Source organism: Pelobates fuscus, chromosome 11 (assembly GCF_036172605.1).
Source record: "Pelobates fuscus isolate aPelFus1 chromosome 11, aPelFus1.pri, whole genome shotgun sequence".
Taxonomy (NCBI): domain Eukaryota; kingdom Metazoa; phylum Chordata; class Amphibia; order Anura; family Pelobatidae; genus Pelobates; species Pelobates fuscus.
Window position 1 is genome coordinate 135,590,428 of NC_086327.1, and position 21,360 is coordinate 135,611,787.

The 21,360-nt window shown below is 40.4% G+C and overlaps 1 protein-coding gene across 1 annotated transcript in view; it reads right to left on the reverse strand.

Moving 5' to 3' along the window:
• Positions 1-1,804: 1,804 nt before the first annotated feature.
• The window catches only part of SNX19 (sorting nexin 19), a 31,945-nt gene continuing 12,389 nt past the window's right edge, over positions 1,805-21,360 (reverse strand). The window contains exons 2-12 of the mRNA XM_063436629.1: positions 19,045-20,600; positions 15,203-15,341; positions 14,409-14,509; positions 11,439-11,558; positions 10,738-10,865; positions 9,651-9,747; positions 8,192-8,342; positions 7,075-7,204; positions 4,718-4,902; positions 4,553-4,640; positions 1,805-3,256 (exon numbers count right to left, since the gene is read on the reverse strand). Coding sequence (XP_063292699.1) covers positions 3,121-3,256; positions 4,553-4,640; positions 4,718-4,902; positions 7,075-7,204; positions 8,192-8,342; positions 9,651-9,747; positions 10,738-10,865; positions 11,439-11,558; positions 14,409-14,509; positions 15,203-15,341; positions 19,045-20,592 — 2,823 coding nt within the window. The 5' untranslated portion in view covers positions 20,593-20,600 and the 3' untranslated portion in view covers positions 1,805-3,120. The remainder of the gene's footprint in view (positions 3,257-4,552; positions 4,641-4,717; positions 4,903-7,074; positions 7,205-8,191; positions 8,343-9,650; positions 9,748-10,737; positions 10,866-11,438; positions 11,559-14,408; positions 14,510-15,202; positions 15,342-19,044; positions 20,601-21,360) is intronic.

Sequence of the window (21,360 nt, forward strand, 5' to 3'; positions counted from 1 at the left end):
AAAACGTCACATATGTTCCCGTCAGTGAGTCAGCCCATCAGCACAACATCAGAACATCACAGAACACAATATAGCAATTCACAGGCTTCACCAAGGAAAATGCGTGGGACACACCATGATCTGATCATAGAAAACGTAGTAGTCAGAATTACAAGGGTTTGATTTAGCAAAACCATAAAGACGTAATGCAGACTGAATGGACACCTACTCTCACCTTTAACATGGCAGTGGGGTGGCCAACACATTGCAGAGTTGATAATCTTTTGGCACTCAAAGGGTTACAGATTTAACAAACCGGTAAGAATGTCCTTTAATCCTGATACATTTTCTTTTTTTTTAACCAGAAGTAACTGATTTCCTTGCTTTTTATTTGTTTAACACCTAATTACAACAAAATATATTAGGGCTTTTCATTTACATTACAAATATATTAAAAATAATAATTTAAATTAAAATATTTCTATACAGTAACTGCCAGGGATAGGTTTGGTCGGCTAAAGCTCTTATATGCGTACATGCCTGACCAATCAAATCCAACCTTCAAAATAGCACTGAACCCCCCTTCCAGTCCTAAAATACCTACATATTCTGAGAATTCATATAACATCTCATAATAGGTTGTAATATATTATTAAAAATGTATGCTAGCGTTAGACCTTTACTTTGTTTATATGTGTTTTATATTTCTCTCCAGAAAATAGCCATATATGCCAGGGGTGTGTGTATGTGGCGGGGGTGGGGGTGCATCATAGTTCTGTTAATTTCAGGCAGAGATCTCCATCATTAGCTGGCACAGAATTCTGGGAAATGTAGTGTACTAAAAGCTGCAGAGCCTGGATCTCCCTGAGTAACTGGTATCATGCCTGAACTGAAAATCTACTTTGACTCATTTATCACGATAAAACACTTTATAAATAAATACGACAACACAATGTAAAATAAAATATTATCCACTGGTGTTAAAATAGTACAATGCGTGGGTTTCGTGTTCCATGTTCATATTGTGCATTAGGACCTTTCTATAAAAATCACCCTCTGCGCTATCCTGCCTGCCATTTCCCAGCAGCCATCATGCTCAACAGCTAACAGGGACGGACATTGCGCAGTGTCCAAAGGGAGCCTACGGCATCTCACTGCGCATCCGGAAGGCAATCGAGGAGGATCCCAGGATATCATCAACGGATCCAAACTTCAAACCTTTGTATGTATTTAAGGAGCTTAAATATCACATAGATACTGGCCAGAAGTAGAAGTAAAGACAATGACAATGTCTAGAAGGGCGACATTCGGCTATAAACCTTACTTTTACTTATTGTCCAAGAAGCTTTAGACAAATAAACAAGTAACACGGCACGTCGCAGTGACAAAATAATGGAACACTGTGGAATTGTTATTAATATTAAAAGCGGTCCCTTTGGTGGCAAAAAGAGAGAACACTACATGACGTAAAAACAAACCAGTTAATGAACAATAGGGCCAGAAAATTAATCCATAATTGCTTAATGTATACATGAATTATAAGAGGACGACTTAAGGTAAACTCGAGCAAAGATTTGTTTCAGCGGATTGATCGGAATCATATTCCTTTTAATCCACACCCCAACTAATCGATTTGATTCACTGAATAAAGGCCTGCAGGTAAATTCCGAATTCATTATTTATGGTGTGGATTAAAAGGATCTTGATTCGGACAATCCAACCTAAACACATTTTTACACAAGTCTAAAAAAAAGTTAAAAAGTTTGGTTTAAAATGATTTGTGATTTAATGTATTATAAAGCACTATATAAACGCCAAAAATAATAATTCTTCCCTCAGTGGTTTTATTTTGTATAAATGAACAGTCCAGAATGGAGTTGGCCCGTCTTTTTAAACTCATTATATGGACAATGCATAAAAATGGAAATAAATACATTTATAAAATACTCCCATTTAAAATCCCTTAATCTGCGTTTTCTGCGGTGAATATTCAGAATCCCAAAAAGATTTTCAGGATTATTTACTAAACTCCAACCTTTTTTGCTAATTAAATCCTAATTGAAAAAAAATGAGGCAAAAATATCGGATTAGGAAAATGACTCCAATTCCGCTACAGTCCCAGCATTTCCATTCGGATTCAATTCTCAAAAAGTTGGAGTTCAGAGAAAAACCCTTTTAGACTATGTGCTTACCCTATAAGACCCTGCAGAGGAAAAATGGGGATTGCAGTCGAAATGCCAATTTTCGACTAATCTCTGTACAGCCCCACTATACTTTCCATTCAGAGAAACCAGGAATCAAGCTGTTAGCACAAGGTAAAAGAAGGGGAATGCTAATCGCCTCATTCATGCGTTCTAGTGAAAGGTGTATAAAATTCATGGAGTTGTTTGTGCAATATAACAACCATCAGTTACTGTACTGGGCTGGAGAGCTATGTTTATCAGTTTATTGAATAGCACTTGGGGGGAATCCCATAACTTGTGCTCAATTAGCTTTTTGTGGAATGTGAGGTTTCATTAGTGTGTGGGAGAGTCTCTAGAAAAGAAGTGCTACATTAATTCATGTTTAGACACATTAAAGATACAGTGGTTTGGACCTTAGAAGTGCAAGATAGAGTGTGCGGGGAAAAGTAAATCTACAAGTGAGTAAGTGCATAAGAAAGGATGTGCAAGGTGTGTAATTTGTCCACCTTTAATCTGAGCGTGGGGACAGAACGGGGACACAGAACAGGTGCCAGGTTTTCTGCTGGGCAGATTTGTGCAATTGCAGGACTATGAGGGTATCCGTGTGACTTTAAGGAACTTATTCACATACACACATCCAGCGAAGCAGTGTTCATGTCAGATATCTGACTGAAACAGATATAAAGGGCACTAAAAATACATGAAGACATTATGTCAACCCGATTTAAAGTCTCAATATTCACAATCTGAGAACGGTCAGGTACAGCGTGATCTAGTAGCTGAGGTTTCACACTGAACAAGGCCCCACTCTTTAAGCAGACAAGGTCTCTCGCCCGATCTGGGCAAAAGGAATGGGGATAATACTTGCTTGGTCCACGCAGCAGGCCCGGGCTGATGGATTTGATGAACATTTCCTACTGCTATAGTCCCTTATGACTACAGCACACTCTGGACTGCGTTAACAGCCGCTTTGCCAGGATTCTCTGTTACGAAGATCAAGATAAGGAGAAGGAGTGGAATGGACACATGTCTCTGAGGGAGAATCTAAAGACACGCTTTCCAGTAGAATGTCCCATATGCAGTAAAGAAGATGTCTGAAGAAACAGAGAGGAATTGATTAGCAAATGATGCAGGAACGTGAATCTAATGTGACATCACACAACAAACAAATTCAACTTTGATGTTTACTGGAAAGGGTTAAAACATTTAAATGTCTCACAGCTGGCAGTGAAATCAATAGGGAACATAGTGTAAAACATCTCAGACTCAAAATGTCCTTAAAATGAAAGTGACAGCAAAAGTAATCCAAAAGTGAAGCAAATAAGCAATAATTCCACCAAACCATGGATTCTGCGAATCCCACCAAACCATGGGTTCTGCTAATCCCACCAAACCATGGATTCTGCTAATCCCACCAAACCATGGATTCTGCGAATCCCACCAAACCATGGATTCTGCGAATCCCACCAAACCATGGATTCTGCGAATCCCACCAAACCATGGATTCTGCGAATCCCACCAAACCATGGATTCTGCTAATCCCACCAAACCATGGATTCTGCTAATCCCACCAAACCATGGATTCTGCTAATCCCACCAAACCATGGATTCTGCTAATCCCACCAAACCATGGATTCTGCTAATCCCACCAAACCATGGATTCTGCTAATCCCACCAAACCATGGATTCTGCTAATCCCACCAAACCATGGATTCTGCTAATCCCACCAAACCATGGATTCTGCTAATCCATCCAAACCATGGATTCTGCTAATCCATCCAAACCATGGATTCTGCTAATCCCACCAAACCATGGATTCTGCGAATCCCACCAAACCATGGATTCTGCAAATCCCACCAAACCATGGATTCTGCTAATCCCACCAAACCATGGATTCTGCGAATCCCACCAAACCATGGATTCTGCTAATCCCACCAAACCATGGATTCTGCAAATCCCACCAAACCATGGATTCTGCAAATTCCACCAAACCATGGATTCTGCAAATTCCACCAAACCATGGATTCTGCCAATCCCACCAAACCATGGATTCTGCTAATCCCACCAAACCATGGATTCTGCGAATCCCACCAAACCATGGATTCTGCTAATCCCACCAAACCATGGATTCTGCTAATCCCACCAAACCATGGATTCTGCGAATCCCACCAAACCATGGATTCTGCGAATTCCACCAAACCATGGATTCTGCGAATCCCACCAAACCATGGATTCTGCTAATCCCACCAAACCATGGATTCTGCTAATCCCACCAAACCATGGATTCTGCTAATCCCACCAAACCATGGATTCTGCGAATCCCACCAAACCATGGATTCTGCGAGACCCATAGCGAAAGACGATGCTATTACAATGAGATCACAGCATACCTGTTGATCTGAGGGTGTTGGAGAGAGTCAAGCACTGACTGCCAAACTTGTCGACATTTCTGCGTTCCAAGCATCTCCTGAACTAAATCTGTGGACAAGTAAAATCTCTGGTAAGGAGAAAAAACACAAAGCACGCATTTACCAAAGAAAATCAGCTGCACTTACCTGGTAAAATGCCCATTAGGCTCTGCAAGGCCTGGGCGTGAGCTGCGTCTTTTTGCTCCGGAGTCCTTACTGGCCGGGGATGTGTTCGAAGAGATCCTCCGGGCCAGATGGCTTGCTGCAGCAAACGGAGGTACAGAGCCCAGCGCTGCATGCAGGTGACATTTGCAACCTGAACATCCAGCCACCTGTGTAGGGGGAGGAGCCAAACAATGAGGTCACACATTTAAAGGTACAGTCAATCACATTGTGGGTGACAAAGCAAATATAAAACACTTTTTAGTTACATTTTCTCTGGAACAGAAAACATGAGTCATAGCACCATCTGGTGGCTGCATGCAGTAAAACAGGTAAACTGTTTAAGTACAAACAGCGCAATTCCTGCGCAGGTTAGGACAGCATTTATGTGTTTGTGTACAGTGGCAGGCGTAGGAAATTCTGGAGCAGTATATTCTGATGTTCCTTTTTAACTGAAGAACAATTCAGGGTTTTAACTTGTACCTACATTCTGCTCTATATGTGTTTATCTTTCTATTTTGTATTTAAAACACGATTGAGGAGGTAAGTGGAACATTACGCGCATAGTGAAGGCTTTGGTTAAAGTACTTTATATAATGAGTAGAATAATCAGCTATTGTTCTATTCCCTATTGCACTGTTTAGAAGAGCTTTAAGTGTGTCAATATTACGATTCAATAACCTTTGCCTAGTCCCTTTCTCCTCGTTATGGCATTAAACATTCCCCCTTGTACCCTCCACCCTCCCATGTTTACTTTCAGTCGCCTCCATAAAAGCTCACATTATTTATCGTCTTGATACCCCTTGACATATAATCTCTCCCACTATATAGGAGCTTACTCCTCCACTGCCCTTTATTTCAGCCCTTTCTCTCCTTATATCCGAGCTCACAGCATCGTTTCAGATCATTTCTGATTACCCCATTTGTTTCCCTCCTTCACATCAGTCTCATACAATCATCTCCATATCTGCCCTCTTCTAAAGCTATAGATCTTCTCCTCCCCCATTTAATCTTGTCTTCGTATATAATTATTTTACAGGGCTCTGATTACATTCTTTTCTATATCCTTATAAGATATATCCCATTCCCAGGAAGCGGGTTTGCTATTGGTTGATGTCAAGGTTCCAGCCATCGGTAACCTTATAATACTGTCAATATACACACAATGGTCGCCACCAGGGAATCCATGAATCCTTGAGTAATGAGTGCCAACACAGAAAACCTCTGAGTGCTACTGGTGGCCCACGTGCTTTAGATTCACTGTCCTAACACAATGCATTTTGTATCCTGGGCACTACCAGGTCAAACCAATCCTCAATCCTCTAACACCCTCAGTCATGCAGAAATGTACCCAGAGTTATGGTGTGTTATTTATTAAATTCTTTATTTTTTTTTGTAGTGCAGATAATAGACATGTATGTCCACATTGCCACATCGGCTGGTGCAGGCTAGGCAAAGGCATATACAAACATATGTGACATAAGAACATTGCACTTCTTATTATTTAAAGGGGTCTATAACTAAATAAAATCACCAGAAGCATTATGTGACGTGCCATTAATGCTATTTTATTAATATCTCGTGCACATGGTTTAATGACCTTGACTGGCTTTTTAAAAGGTTTGTAACTTGCTTTAAAACAGGCAATAAAAGGTTTTGCATAGTTATCGTTCACATCTGTGATGAGCTGTTAAATTGTTTTATGGAAGTATTCACATAACATTGCCACTATTGGTCAAGTCTGCAAGTAGATAAAACAGAAGACAAGGGTATACATACACTCAGTATCCTACAAGTGAAGGTGCAAAACCTATTATAAAGTGTCAAGTGCCTTAAACCAAGTGCATATATCGCACATAAAGTGCTGCATCACATAAAAATTAAATATAGTCTGTCAACATTCCTGTAGGATTAGGATATATTCGTCAAAATAAGACAAAACACAACAAGAAATCGGAAGTCCTATTAGTCCAAATATAATTCCTGCAGGATAATCCTGAAGATTCCTAATAGCAGATTGTCCTATAGGTATTCCACACCAGAGTAGGTCAAGCAGTTAAAAAAAAAAAAAAAAAAAAAGAAACAATTAGAAAAATATACAAATACAAAAAAATAAAAATAGAAATAAAAAAATTAAATCAGGCTGCAGAATCTGGGAATTCTGGGTAAGCTCCTCATTCCTTACCTGGGAATCTGTCTCAAGGCCCTGGGAATGATAAGTAAGCCCCACATTCCTTATCTGTGGTTAGAGTGTAGGCCCTGGGAATTCTGGGTAGCCCCACATTCCTTACCTGTGGTTAGTGTAGGCCCTGGGAATTCTTGGTAAGACCCACATTTCTTACCTTTCAATAAGGCTTCCACAGAGTAGGCTGGTGAGTTTCTGCATGTTATCTGTGCACAGCCAGCTCCACTGCTCCCGCATGACCATCCACAGCACCTCAAGAGCCACAGCCGATAGCCCAGCGCCCAAACCTGTCACAGAGAGCCAGCAAGGACAATTAATAGCGAGCATGGTCACCTCCACTTTCTGTGATCTTTAGGTGCCACAAAAGTTTATCGGTAAACATGTTAAATTTGCAGACGCTGAGCCCATTTAGACTTTAGAGAAAAGCTTAGACCAGGAGTCCAACAATAAAGGAAGACATTCATTGCCTGTGCCTTTTCTGAAGGCAATTATGGTGTCATATTAAAATCAAACAGAAATATATATAATACAATTAACTACATATATATAAAAACACAATTTAAAAAAGTTAATGGGAACTCGTGCTGGATTTAACAATATTCTTACCTTATACATGAAAGCTGTTCCGTCTTAATGCATAACTCCCAAGTGTCCCTATTTACTATTTTGGGGCCCAATCCTTTTGCCCCTCTTTTCTAGGAGCTCCATATTGTTGGTGTGTCTGAGTGTATAACACGGCTCCATATTAATACGTCTTTAAACTACAATACATGTGTTTAGAAATCAGTCTGTGTAAATAGGAGACATTGATCCTGTTCTAAATTACATTTTAACTGCATACTTTTTTATTAGTAAGTCACATAAAATGATTATATAAAGGTTGGTAATTTCTGGTAAAGAACAAACAGCAAACCAATTTAGGGGGCGCTTTAAAACCTCTATAACTGAAAACATAATGAAAATGAAATGTCAGCTGAAAGTAAAGCTGAGGTTTCCAGCTTGTTAAATGTTTAATATTTTCCCAATAACACTTGAATGTGATGTTGAATCATAGTGTTATTAAAGAAAATCATAACCGCTTATGAATTCTGGGAGCGGAAAATACACCAATAAAATCTGTACTGAGTAATATTAGCGTGTTATACAATACAAACTCAGCTAGATTTTCTATTGAGACATTATTCACTCAGTATTAATTGGATCATATGCCCACTCCTCAATGCAAAGGAATATTGTAGACTTTACATTAGACATTAAACAGTTCCTCCCCCTACCTGTTCTACGAGGCTGCAGAGAAGAAGGAATTGTCTCCTCTGTCATATAAAGAACGGACGCTCTCTCGCAGGCTGAAGCACTTTCTTTTAGCAGCATATCCTGCTTCTGAATAAATGATTCCATCCCTCTTACTGACAGGGCATCAGACACCTGAAAGCCACCATGGGATTAGTCAATACGGAGATAAATAATCTGTGGAGAGTAAAATGCTAACTATAAACTGCCAATAGGACAAGCAGAACCTCAAACTGGGGAGAAAACAACCTTACTGGGTAAAGAACAGTATGTCTATCTTCCTTTCTATGTATGCACTATATGTATCTATCTGTATCTCCCTTTCCTTTTCTATTAATACTGTCACCCTGGATATACATCTGTACCTTTTTATACAGTCTGTCTGTTAAGACCTGCAGTGGTTATGGTACTGCGGTCTTCTATTCCTTTCCCAACAGCTGAGCCTAAGTGATTATAGCTACAGCAGGGAGTAGAGGAATAGTAGAGATGATTCTTCCCAGCAAATAGAATATTCCCCAAACATGAGCCCAGACTTCATGAAGGGTGTAACAGAACTGATCTTTATTGAAACAGGCTGGCTTTTATGAGAAATCCTCCTGCAAGAGGACCTCCCACAGCAAACAAATACATTAACCAATCGTTATACAGTATTTCACTAATACACGCCTTCCCTCTGCCTGGGAGATATTGAGATAAGTTAAGGAATAAATCAATTATCTTCAGGCAAAGGGCACACAATTTTCCCAAAAGTTAGAACACCCCTTTCCCCACAAGGTATCCCCACAAAATATCCCCTGATAGCCCCGATCTGGGGGACAAACATATCCAAATTTCACCCAGATCGGTTAAGGGGTTCTTGAAAAGTGTGGAAGTCATGTTTTACCGACCACACACGAGGCTCCTGCCCAAAACAGTTCCCTAAATTTAGCGTGTGCTGTCGGTCAATTGGGAAAAAGGTGAAAAGCAAGCAAAATACCGAATAGATCCTCCTCGCTCATAGCAGCGATTGTTCCCTTTGTCTGCACGAACATAACTACCGAAAGCTGCTCTTCTGGCTGTTCGGTAAGTAGGAGAAGCTGGTGTTCGGTAGTTTTCAGTGGTGGTTCGTGAGGTCGAGTGTCCGATTTTAGTTCCAGACACTCGACGACCCAGTCCCGCTCACTCCCCTCGTGCGAACAAGATGGCCGCCGTTTTATTTTCCACGTGGCGTTCGGCTATACGAACAGCTGCCACCCAAGGAACACTTAATCGACGGTACTTTTGAACTTAACAAGCCAGGAGGGTGGTCGGTGTTCGGTAGTTTCAAACTGCCGAACTAATAACCAATATTTATACAGCAAAATGGAGAAAACACACGAATATAGAAGAAAATGTCGAAATAAAGTCCAGTTTCTTCACACTGTCCATATCTATTTACCCATCTATCAACATTTTTGTTCTCACCGTACTGGTCTCTCGTAAAGAGTACGCAATTCTCTCCTGCAAGTCAGCTGAGCTCAGAACTGGAGCAATCTTACTGGACGGGAATCGAAGGCGCGATCTGAGGGAACAGAAATAACAAAATCAGTTTAACGAGTAACATATAACTTGGGCTCAAAATTTTCAAGTCATGAGCTCACCACCTCAAATAAGTCATGACACCATTTACGTTAATACATAACATGCGCACTGCATGGAGTGTCAGTGTGAACACAGTAGTGTCTAATTGCAGTGTGAATATGTCTGAAAATACAGGAATCGAGATGTGAAATGTGTTTAATTCACGTGAACAGAAGGGTTTGTGTGTTTGGAGCATCAGTGTGTGAATGCAGGGGTGTATTTGTGTGGAGTGTCAGTGTGTGAATGCTAGGATTTATTTGAGTGAGGTATCAGTGTATAAATTCAAGGATCCATTTGTCTGGAATGTCAGTGTGTGAATGCTAGGGTGTATTTGTGTGGAGAGTCCGTGTGTGAATGCTAGGGTGTATTTGTGTGGAGAGTCCGTGTGTGAATGCTGGGGTGTATTTTGAGGAGTGTTAATGTGTGAATGCAGGGTTGTATCTGTGTGAAGGGTATGTGACTCAGAGATACTATGTCTGGAGGCGTATCCACTGAGCTATCTCACCTGCCTAAATCCTTAAACAAAGCTTTTGAGGTACAAAAGACACTTAATGAAGCACATGAGTAGACTTTGTTCCTACAGTTAACGCATGAAACCAATAAAGGACCTACAAAGATATAATTCCATCACAAAATTCTATCTGCAAATGATATGTATGCTGCACATAAAAACATTTTTAAGAGAACTTTAGATAAAACCATGAAATTGCAATGGTCGTCATATAGATGTGATCCAATGCCTCCTTTGGAGTTATCCATCTAAAGCACAAAGTATCTGAACAATTTTCTTTCAGAAAACATACCAGTTGACAACACACATGGCACAGAGCAAAGCTCATAGTTAAATATTTAACTAAAAGTCTAGTTTAAACATCAGACGGAATGGTTTTCGGATCAACAGAACAGCCCTTGATTGATTGTAGAGACTCACTTTGTCTTTTTGTTGTCATTCTGAGGTTTCCCGTCTACCTCATTCTCGCTCAGATCATCGGTGGGACTCTGTGGCTCAGAACGAGGGAACGCAGTCTTCAGAGTGTCCACTATGGCATTTACCACAATCTTGGTTACGGAAAGAAGAGATATACTTTACTTTCAGGTTTAATAAACAGGATGAGAAATTAACCACAAATGACTTTATTAATTTCACAGTTAGATTACTGTATTTCACGGTATTTAATGTGCCATACACACTCAAATGCAAAATAGTGGAGTATCAAGTGTCTTGTTATAATTTTTTTTATTGATTAGCAACATTTTGGGAAAAACTATCTTTTTGGCTGCTCTCTAGTCTAGAGTATGTTATCAATTATTAATATTTGAGTAAGGAAGCAAATACTTTGAGCTTATGGTTTTAAATGCCATCCGACCCAAAACAAATAATTCAATACTCCAGTACTTGGCATTTTTATAATCTGTACTAACATGTCTAAGCTAAGCTATATATACTCACATCTACATATATCTAGTCCTCTTAATCCATCTATTAAACGTAAAGTCACCTTTATGTCATCTGCATGCTGATGGGTGCAGTGAAATCATTAACTGATGGCATTTTTTGTTTTGTTATTTTAGATTTGGATGATGGGTGGTTTATTATCACACTTTCAAACAGAACACAGCAGTAATTTGTACCTTGTCTATTCTCGACACCAGAAAAGGCTTCTTAACAAAAGCAATACGGGCATCAGTGTTCAGTGCCAGAAACTCCTGCACTTCCTCACTACTGGCAATCTCAGGCACTGCGCAGAGTTGCTGTAAAAAAACATTTCCATTTCATTCCAATACCATTTCAAAAACAGTGAGATGATAGCGGTTATAGTGCCCAGTGTGTTTCAGTAAGCCACGTGGAACTTCAAATAACAGGACACCTAGTCAGACTTCACATAATACCTTATCTACATGTGCGAGAGCCTGGAAAGTATTTTTATTATAAACCCACCCGGAATAACTAACTGTAACCTAACCTACACAGTGCACCTAACGTGTGTGGGAGCCAGGAGTGTCCCTTTAATAATATAAACCCACCCAGTATAACTAACTGTAACCTAACCTACACAGCGCACCTAACGTGTGTGGGAGCCTGGAGTGTCCCTTTAATAATATAAACCCACCCAGTATAACTAACTGTAACCTAACCTACACAGCGCACCTAACGTGTGTGGGAGCCTGGAGTGTCCCTTTAATAATATAAACCCACCCAGTATAACTAACTGTAACTTAATCTACACAGTGCACCTAACGTGTGTGGGAGCCTGGAGTGTCCCTTTAATAATATAAACCCACCCAGTATAACTAACTGTAACCTAACCTACACAGTGCATCTAACGTGTGTGGGAGCCTGGAGTGTCCCTTTAATAATATAAACCCACCCAGTATAACTAACTGTAACCTAACCTACACAGTGCATCTAACGTGTGTGGGAGCCTGGAGTGTCCCTTTAATAATATAAACCCACCCAGTATAACTAACTGTAACCTAACCTACACAGTGCACCTAACGTGTGTGGGAGCCTGGAGTGTTCCTTTAATAATATAAACCCACCCAGTATAACTAACTGTAACCTAACCTACACATTGCATCTAACGTGTGTGGGAGCCTGGAGTGTATCTTTAATAATATAAACCCACCCAGTATAACTAACTGTAACCTAACCTATACAGTGCACCTAACGTGTGTGGGAGCCTGGAGTGTCCCTTTAATAATATAAACCCACCCAGTATAAATAACTGTAACCTAACCTACACAGTGCATCTAATGTGTGTGGGAGCCTGGAGTGTCCCTTTAATAATATAAACCCACCCAGTATAACTAACTGTAACCTAACCTATACAGTGCACCTAACGTGTGTGGAAGCCTGGAGGGTCCCTTTAATAATATAAACCCATCCAGTATAACTAACTGTAACCTAACCTACACAGTGCATCTAACGTGTGTGGGAGCCTGGAGTGTATCTTTAATAATATAAACCCACCCAGTAAACTAACTGTAACCTAACCTATACAGTGCACCTAACGTGTGTGGGAGCCTGGAGTGTCCCTTTAATAATATAAACCCACCAAGTATAAATAACTGTAACCTAACCCACACAGTGCATCTAACGTGTGTGGGAGCCTGGAGTGTCCCTTTAATAATATAACCCACCCAGTATAACGAACTGTAACCTAACCTACACAGTGCATCTAACATGTGTGGGAGCATGGAGTGTCCCTTTAATAATATAAACCCACCCAGTATAACTAACTGTAACCTAACCTACACAGTGCACCTAATGTGTGTGGGAGCCTGGAGTGTATCTTTAATAATATAAACCCACCCAGTATAACTAACTGTAACCTAACCTATACAGTGCACCTAACGTGTGTGGGAGCCTGGAGTGTCCCTTTAATAATATAAACCCACCCAGTATAAATAACTGTAACCTAACCCACACAGTGCATCTAACGTGTGCGGGAGCCTGGAGTGTCCCTTTATTAATATACACCCACCCAGTATAACTAACTGTATCCTAACCTACACAGTGCACCTAACGTGTGTGGGAGCCTGGAGTGTCCCTTTATTAATATAAACCCACCCAGTATAACTGTAACCTAACCTACACAGTGCATCTAACGTGTGTGAGAGCCTGGAGTGTCCTTTTATTAATATAAACCCACCCAGTATAACTAACTGTATCCTAACCTACACAGTGCACCTAACGTGTGTGGGAGCCTGGAGTGTCCCTTTAATAATATAAACCCACCCAGTATAACTGTAACCTAACCTACACAGTGCATCTAACGTGTGCGGGAGCCTGGAGTGTCCCTTTATTATTATAAACCCACCCGGAATAACTAACTGTAACCTAACCTACACAGTGCATCTAACGTGTGTGAGAGCCTGGAGTGTCCCTTTATTAATATAAACCCACCCAGTATAACTAACTGTAACCTAACCTACACAGTGCACCTAACGTATGTGGGAGCCTGGAGTGTCCCTTTAATAATATAAACCCACCCAATATAACAGTAACCTAACCTACACAGTGCATCTAACGTGTGTGGGAGCCTGTAGTGTCCCTTTAATAATATAAACCCATCCAGTATAACTAACTGTAACCTAACCTACACAGTGCACCTAACGTATGTGGGAGCCTGGAGTGTCCCTTTAATAATATAAACCCACCCAATATAACAGTAACCTAACCTACACAGTGCATCTAACGTGTGTGGGAGCCTGGAGTGTTTCTTTAATAATATAAACCCACCCAGTATAACTAACTGTAACCTAACCTACACAGTGCATCTAACGTGTGTGGGAGCCTGGAGTGTCCCTTTAATAATATAAACCCACCCAGTATAACTAACTGTAACCTAACCTATACAGTGCACCTAACGTGTGTGGGAGCCTGGAGTGTCCCTTTAATAATATAAACCCACCCAGTATAACTAACTGTAACCTAACCTACACAGTGCATCTAACGTGTGTGGGAGCCTGGAGTGTCCCTTTATTAATATACACCAACCGTGTATAATTATTACCTTATCTGCACAGAGCATGTATTGTCACACGTATGGGACCTATCATCATGTAGGAGGAGTGCTCTGTGTTTTGTTTAGTTCTTACCTTTAGAAAAGACTCCAGCAGACTCTTCCGCGCTTCGACCTTCTCACTATCCATGTTTCCAAATGGCAAATCTGGAAGAAACTTCTTAGGGCCTTTAATGTCTGAAATCCAAATGTAGCGCAGATACAATAAGACATTTTTAGTGTGCCAGGAATATCAGCCACTCATATGCTAGATCTGTCAATCTCAGAAAAAGTACTTGCAACATGCGCAGAAAAAGGTATACGACAATGTAAGGCTGAATTTACATCTACAGACTATTACAAACAACCATCAATGGACAATAAATAGCCTGCATTCCAAGTGACAGCTCATGGAAGATGTGGCTTGCTCTAGCACCCCATGCTCTGTCTCCAAATACATGTTTACAGTCAGTAAAGAGGATATAAAGGAAATCTCAGGTTTCCAAAATACACACAAAATAAAGTATCTTCCAGTCAGGCAAAGAATGGATCGGCGGAAATCTTATATCTGGTGAAGTAGGCTTTATGTATTTTAAATACAAGTTACAAGTGGGATTTACTAAAAAAATACTAAACAGAACATTTTTCCCTAAACAGTGGATTGAAGTGAACAGAAAAATATATTGTGATATTTGGCAAAAAAAGAAGATTGTTCCAATAGCCACTGCTTGTCATTTTTGTCTGAATATTGCTACAATTATTTAATGTTACTTCAATTAATTGTTTAGTTAAAAAGATCCAGTGGACTTGATTTTTCCAAGGAGCAAAGTTTATTAAAACAATATGCAATCTATAAACCCTGTTTTATCACCCGTTCCCCCAGCCTCTCACGTTTCACAAACTTGCGCAGCTCAGCCTTCTCCTCTAAACGAGTTTGTAAGTTGAGGAATTCGCGGTAGCGTCTGTTGACCGTGTGGTATGCCATAGGCTGCAGACTTCCAAGGGCCTGATTATCCAGTGCGGTATCGTACTAAAAGTAAATAAAATAAATTTAAAAAATAAAATAAGTAAAAAACAGTAAAAAAAAAAAAAAAAACAGAAAAACAAACAAACAAAAACTATTACAACTTATAAATTTGTTGCCTTGCTTCCAAAAATAGAAGCACTATTAATACCATACTTTATTTGAATACATTGTAGATATATTTGGCATCAGAAAGATTTAGCTAAAGGAAATGGTCATACATTGAATAAAACTAACTACGTAATATAAAATTCAGTACCCTCCACATGCTGTTGGCTTGACGTCTTTGATTATAAACTCTCAAGAATAAAAAAAAACGATTATAAAAACAAAAGCTTTGTTGTATCTCATAACGGAAAATGACATGCTCTAATCTGAAACACAATTAACATTCACTTAACTTCTCTGTCCCAGTCCGTGTCACTTTGCCTTTGTTTCATATGCAGACTTTGTTTAAATTTTAATTAAATGTGAGGATAGCTCTGCTACGTTCCCTTTGAAGATTGATACCCTGTGGGTTTCCGGCAAGCCCATGTCTGATGCTCAGTACCATTTACTGGACCTTTGAAGTTGTTCTGATGACAGTTTTTTTTTTTTATAACATTCCATGTTTAAATTACGTTGCCTCATTTGTATAAATCAATTTAAATTAATAATACTATCTCTTTCCCTGGGTGGGATATGTCATTAATATCGCTAAGCTCAAAGGAAATGATGAACTATTTCAGTGCTGTAAAGGAGTTGGCATCAATTATTCTCCAAGACAAACTGTTAAAGCACAGAAGCAAATACCAGTCAATTAAAAAATCAGGTCCATCACTCATTATCTGAAAGTGGCTCTGTAATGGCTTTTCTATTTTTTTTTCAGTTTTCTTTTCCCTATGCTCATTGTATCCTAATGATTACACAACCCTCTTTGCCATTTCCCTTTCTTTATATTTATCATATTTTCTTCCTTGTGCCGTATTTTCTTCCTTGTGTCCTCTGTCCATGATGCCAGCAGTTTGCCTTCTGGGGGATTCTTTTGACGGATGGATTGAGGATAAATTAGTTTAGCAACGTATATGGAACTTTGCTTAAGCTCAGCCCATTGCCAACGATCACGAGAAAAAGTAGTCCCTACTTTATTTTGCCTATAACTAAAAAAACTAAAGGTGAATAAAAAAAATAAAAAAATTATAAGAAGGATAAATAGAGGGACAAAATTTTTTATTAATTTAAAAGCAAAACCTGCGAAGTGACAGAGCCGGATTAACACTGCTAAAAACTGCACTTTATGTATACAAGTGGGCTTCATGTATTTGTACAAAAGACTGCATCTTCTCCCCATAATGATGGTCTGCCTTCCCCATAATCCCTAGCATAACGGTTGTTCATTAAAGAAAGTAGGTGAAAATGAATAGTAGGACAGCAATGTGCGGCTTACTTGGAGATTTAAAAAAGACTTAATGAAACAAGTAATTCTCAGTTTTTATCAGGATTGTGAGAGAGATCAGCGACTATATGAAAAAATATATCAATCCCATTGATGACAGATTATTCAGCATGTACAACTAGATTTCGATCATATCCCAGACATATTACTGAGCGAGTGCAACCAGATCGCAATCCCATCACTGACATATTACTGAACGAGTGCAATCAGATCTCAATCCCATCCCTGACATATTACTGAACGAGTGCAACCAGATCTCAATCCCATCACTGACATATTACTGAGCGAGTGCAACCAGATCTCAATCCCATCACTGACATATCACTAAGCGAGTGAAACCAGATCTCAATCCCATCACTGACATATCACTAAGCGAGTGAAACCAGATCTCAATCCCATCACTGACATATTACTGAACGAGTGCAATCAGATCTCAATCCCATCACTGACATATCACTAAGCGAGTGAAACCAGATCTCAATCCCATCCCTGACATATCACTAAGCGAGTGAAACCAGATCTCAATCCCATCACTGACATATCACTAAGCGAGTGAAACCAGATCTCAATCCCATCACTGACATATTACTGAGCGAGTGGAATCAGATCTCAATCACATCACTGACATATTACTTAGCGAGTGCAACCAGATCGCAATCCCATCCCTGACATATTACTGAGCGAGTGAAACCAGATCTCAATCACATCACTGACATATTACTGAGTGAGTGCAACCAGATCTCAATCCCATCACTGACCTATTACTGAGCGAGTGCACTCAGATCTCAATCACATCACTGACATATTACTGAGCAAATGCAACTAGATTTCAATCACATCATTGAAAGGTTATTAAGCGAGTACAACTACATCTGAATCACATCATTGCCATATTACTAAGCGAGTATAACTAGATCTCAATCCCATCACTCACATGTCACTGAGCAAATGCAACCAGATCTCAATCACATCACTGACAGGTTACTGAGTGTATGCAAGAATGTGTGAATCACACTAAAAGAGAACTTAATGAACATGTACACAAATATTACAGTCACATGGATGAGAGATCACGGAGCACGAATTTGCCCATCATACCAATGACAGATGACTGAGCATGTGTATGTGTCAATCACATTGATGAGACATTATTGTGCATGAACAAGAATTATTCAGTCACATGAGAAGAAAAATGACTGAGCATGGCCTTGTGTGACATCATTCTCCCTTGGAAAGCTACATGAACCTCTAAGTGGCTCACACACTGTGATCATGGAAGGGGGATCAAAACAAAGGCAATTGTTTTTTAGTGGTTATATTATCTCCATAATGCAGAAAAGGGGACTAAATCCACCTGTGAATATCCCTTTAATACAAGAACTGAACTTTTATACTAAGCTAAACAACAAACAGAAACATTAAGGCCATTACTTAAAGGCACCCAGACCACTTCAGCTCAATGAAGTGGTCTGAGTGCCAGGTCCATCTAGTGTTAACCCTGCAGCTGAAAACATAGCAGGTTTACACTAGGGTTAATCCAGCCTCTAGTGGCTGTCTCACTGACATCCGCTAGAGGTGCTTCAGTGAGAAGACGCTGGATGTGAAATGCTTAACAATGGACTGTTTGAATGTGTGCGCATTAGGCACTGACGTCGGCAGAGGGAGGAGAGTTCCCCAGCACCGAGGTAGCCCTGTGCTGGAGAAAGGCAAGTGTTTAACCCAAACCCCCCGCGGGAGTGGGACACTTAGGGTGGGGGGGACCTAAAGATCCCATAGTGCCAGGAAAACAAGTTTGTTTTCCTGGCACTATAGTGGTCCTTTAAACTATACCTAATGAATAATAATAATACATAATATCCTGTATGCAGCATTTACCAATTATAAGTGAAAACTGCATGTTATCCCAATATCCCTTAACACTTTAAATGCAACAAGTATTTTTATAAGATAAGTGACGAGATTAACAATTCTCAAGCGGTATAGTAAGTAAAGTATCTATCGCAGAGTTATTAGAAACCATTTTTTTTCGTACGTGGCCTGCATTTACAGGTGATAAACCCCAACAATTATTGTTGGAGACTGCACTGTATGCTGCCAAAAATTCTGTACCGAGACTGCACTGTATTCTGCCAAAAATAAACAAAATATACATATATTGATGAAAAATCTTAAAAACAAATTCCTTTTTAACAACGTGAGCAATGTCACGTAGGTATAACAGTGTATGGTACATCTGTATGAAAATTGGAGATGGTTTTATAAAGGCGTGTGTACCTTGATTGTATACAATGTATATGGGTGCGAGCCGGTGCCACTGTGCTCCCGGGCAGTGATTGTTCCAGTAATACGCAGATTTTGGATAAGCACAGGCCCATCAGGGCTGCTAATAGGGACAAAACTAAATGAATGCAGAGGAGCATTTGGGGAGGATGTAATTATGGGAGAAGCGTCTAAAGGACTCAGTCCTTCCTTGTCGTTTGGTGCCATTGTGCATTCTGGAGTGAGTCCTACGGATTCCAGGAGAATTTCTGGATGGCTGGAATTTCCTCCATGAGGCAGCAAGCTTCCATCTTCCACTATGCCTCCACTCTCTTCATGTAGAGGCACCGAAGGACTCTCTGCTGGGGTCAATGAGTCCATGCAACAATCTGAAAGGAGGTCATCAGAGGAATTCAACAAGGGAGGGTCCAATTCTCGTCCCAAATCAGAGAGGGGAGATTCAAGCTCAGATTCATCACAAAGGAAAAAAGGGCTGGATGAATTTGGGGGCTGCAAATAATTCACAGAGAAAATGTCTAATTTAGTCTTACATGATGTCAACTCCTCTATACCATTCAATGTGTCTCTAGATCCTCCCTCACTTTCCTGGTCCACATCCACACTATCTATAACATCATAGCTGGAAACGTTTGATGGCATTGGCGACGGCAAGACAAGTTGAGGTGTAATTTCCTGATTAACTCCCAGGGGAAGAGATTTTGGCACTACTAACTGGACAGGTGGCTCATTTTTCGCCTCATCCACTTTCAGTGGAGCTTTAGAGAAAACATTGGTCACAACCATATTGATCCAATCTGGTTCTGACATTTTTCCCACAAGAGGCATTACAACATTACAGGCAATAAGTTCCACAACCAGGTGCCTTCCAGTACGACTCGACAACTGATTACTTTGAACAAGTTGCTTAAGAAAGAGTTCCACCAGCCATCTAGCATGGTGGACCTCCTTTCCAGGACTGGAGAGAGCTCGGTGGACAGGGCTGAGTTCCTGGTATGCATCCCATAATCTTGATTCCCTCTCTAAAGGATTTTCAATTCCTTCAACCCGTGCCTTGGCCCATTTATAACACTGCAGATGGCAACCGCCGAGAATAAGCAACTTTCGTGTTAGTTCTTCCCGGTCCGCAAGACTCAATCTTCTCTTCAGCTCCATGGACAGATCCCACATAACTGTTCTAACTTCTTCCTCAAATGCTGTCTCGTGGCTTAATCTCCGGTACCAGGATGAGACAAAGTCCTTTATGATTTTCTGTATAGTTAGTCCAATTTCTTTGTCTAGTTGCTCCTCGGCATCTGGAGACTGGCTATTTCTCTCCAAGGAAATAAACCTTTCAAGGTGAATTGGAGTAGCACTGCCGAGTATAAATTGTGGTCCAAGCCAGGCTCCGGCAGCAGCCATTACTGCAGAGAAAAGGAGAAGAAGCCACACACTGACCAGGAGGTGGACTAACATTAGCCACACAAGCAGAATCCCGATGACCAGAAGCTTCCATCTCGTATATGGATCTTTTTGGTATACTCCCTCGGATTTTACATTCTCCATGTTTATCCCTGGAATGAGATAACAAACACTTGTTATTTTTATATCTATATAATAAATATAAAGAAAAATATTTCATAACTAAAAAATATTATGTTTTATTTGTACTATTATCAAAAGACAAGTGGAACAATAAAGTATAAAGTATTGTGACAATCCTTAAATAGACACTAGCACTTAAACTTAAAGGACCACTCTAGGCACCCAGACCACTTCAGCTTAATGAAGTGGTCTGGGTGCCAGGTCCAGCTAGGGTTAACTAATTGTTTTATAAACATAGCAGTTTCAGAGAAACTGCTATGTTTATCAATTAGTTAAGCCTTCCCCCTAATCCTCTAGTGGCTGTCTCACTGACAGCCACTAGAGGCGCTTGCGTGATTCTCACTGTGAAAATCACAGTGAGAGCACGCAAGCGTCCATAGGAAAGCATTATGAATGCTTTCCTATGTGACCGGCTGAATGCGCACGCAGCTGTTGCCGCGCGTGCGCATTCAGCCGACGGGGAGGAACGGAGGCGGAGAGGAGGAGGAGAGCTCCCCGCCCAGCGCTGGAAAAAGGTAAGTTTTAACCCTTTTCCCCTTTCCACAGCCGGGCGGGAGGGGGTCCCTGAGGGTGGGGGCACCCTCAGGGCACTCTAGTGCCAGGAAAACGAGTATGCTTTCCTGGCACTAGAGTGGTCCTTTAAGAGCGCACTTGAGGTACCAGAACCATTACAGTCCTTATTGCCTGAAACCTGGACCCTCTGCTGGAAATCAGCTAATGCAGCCTAGC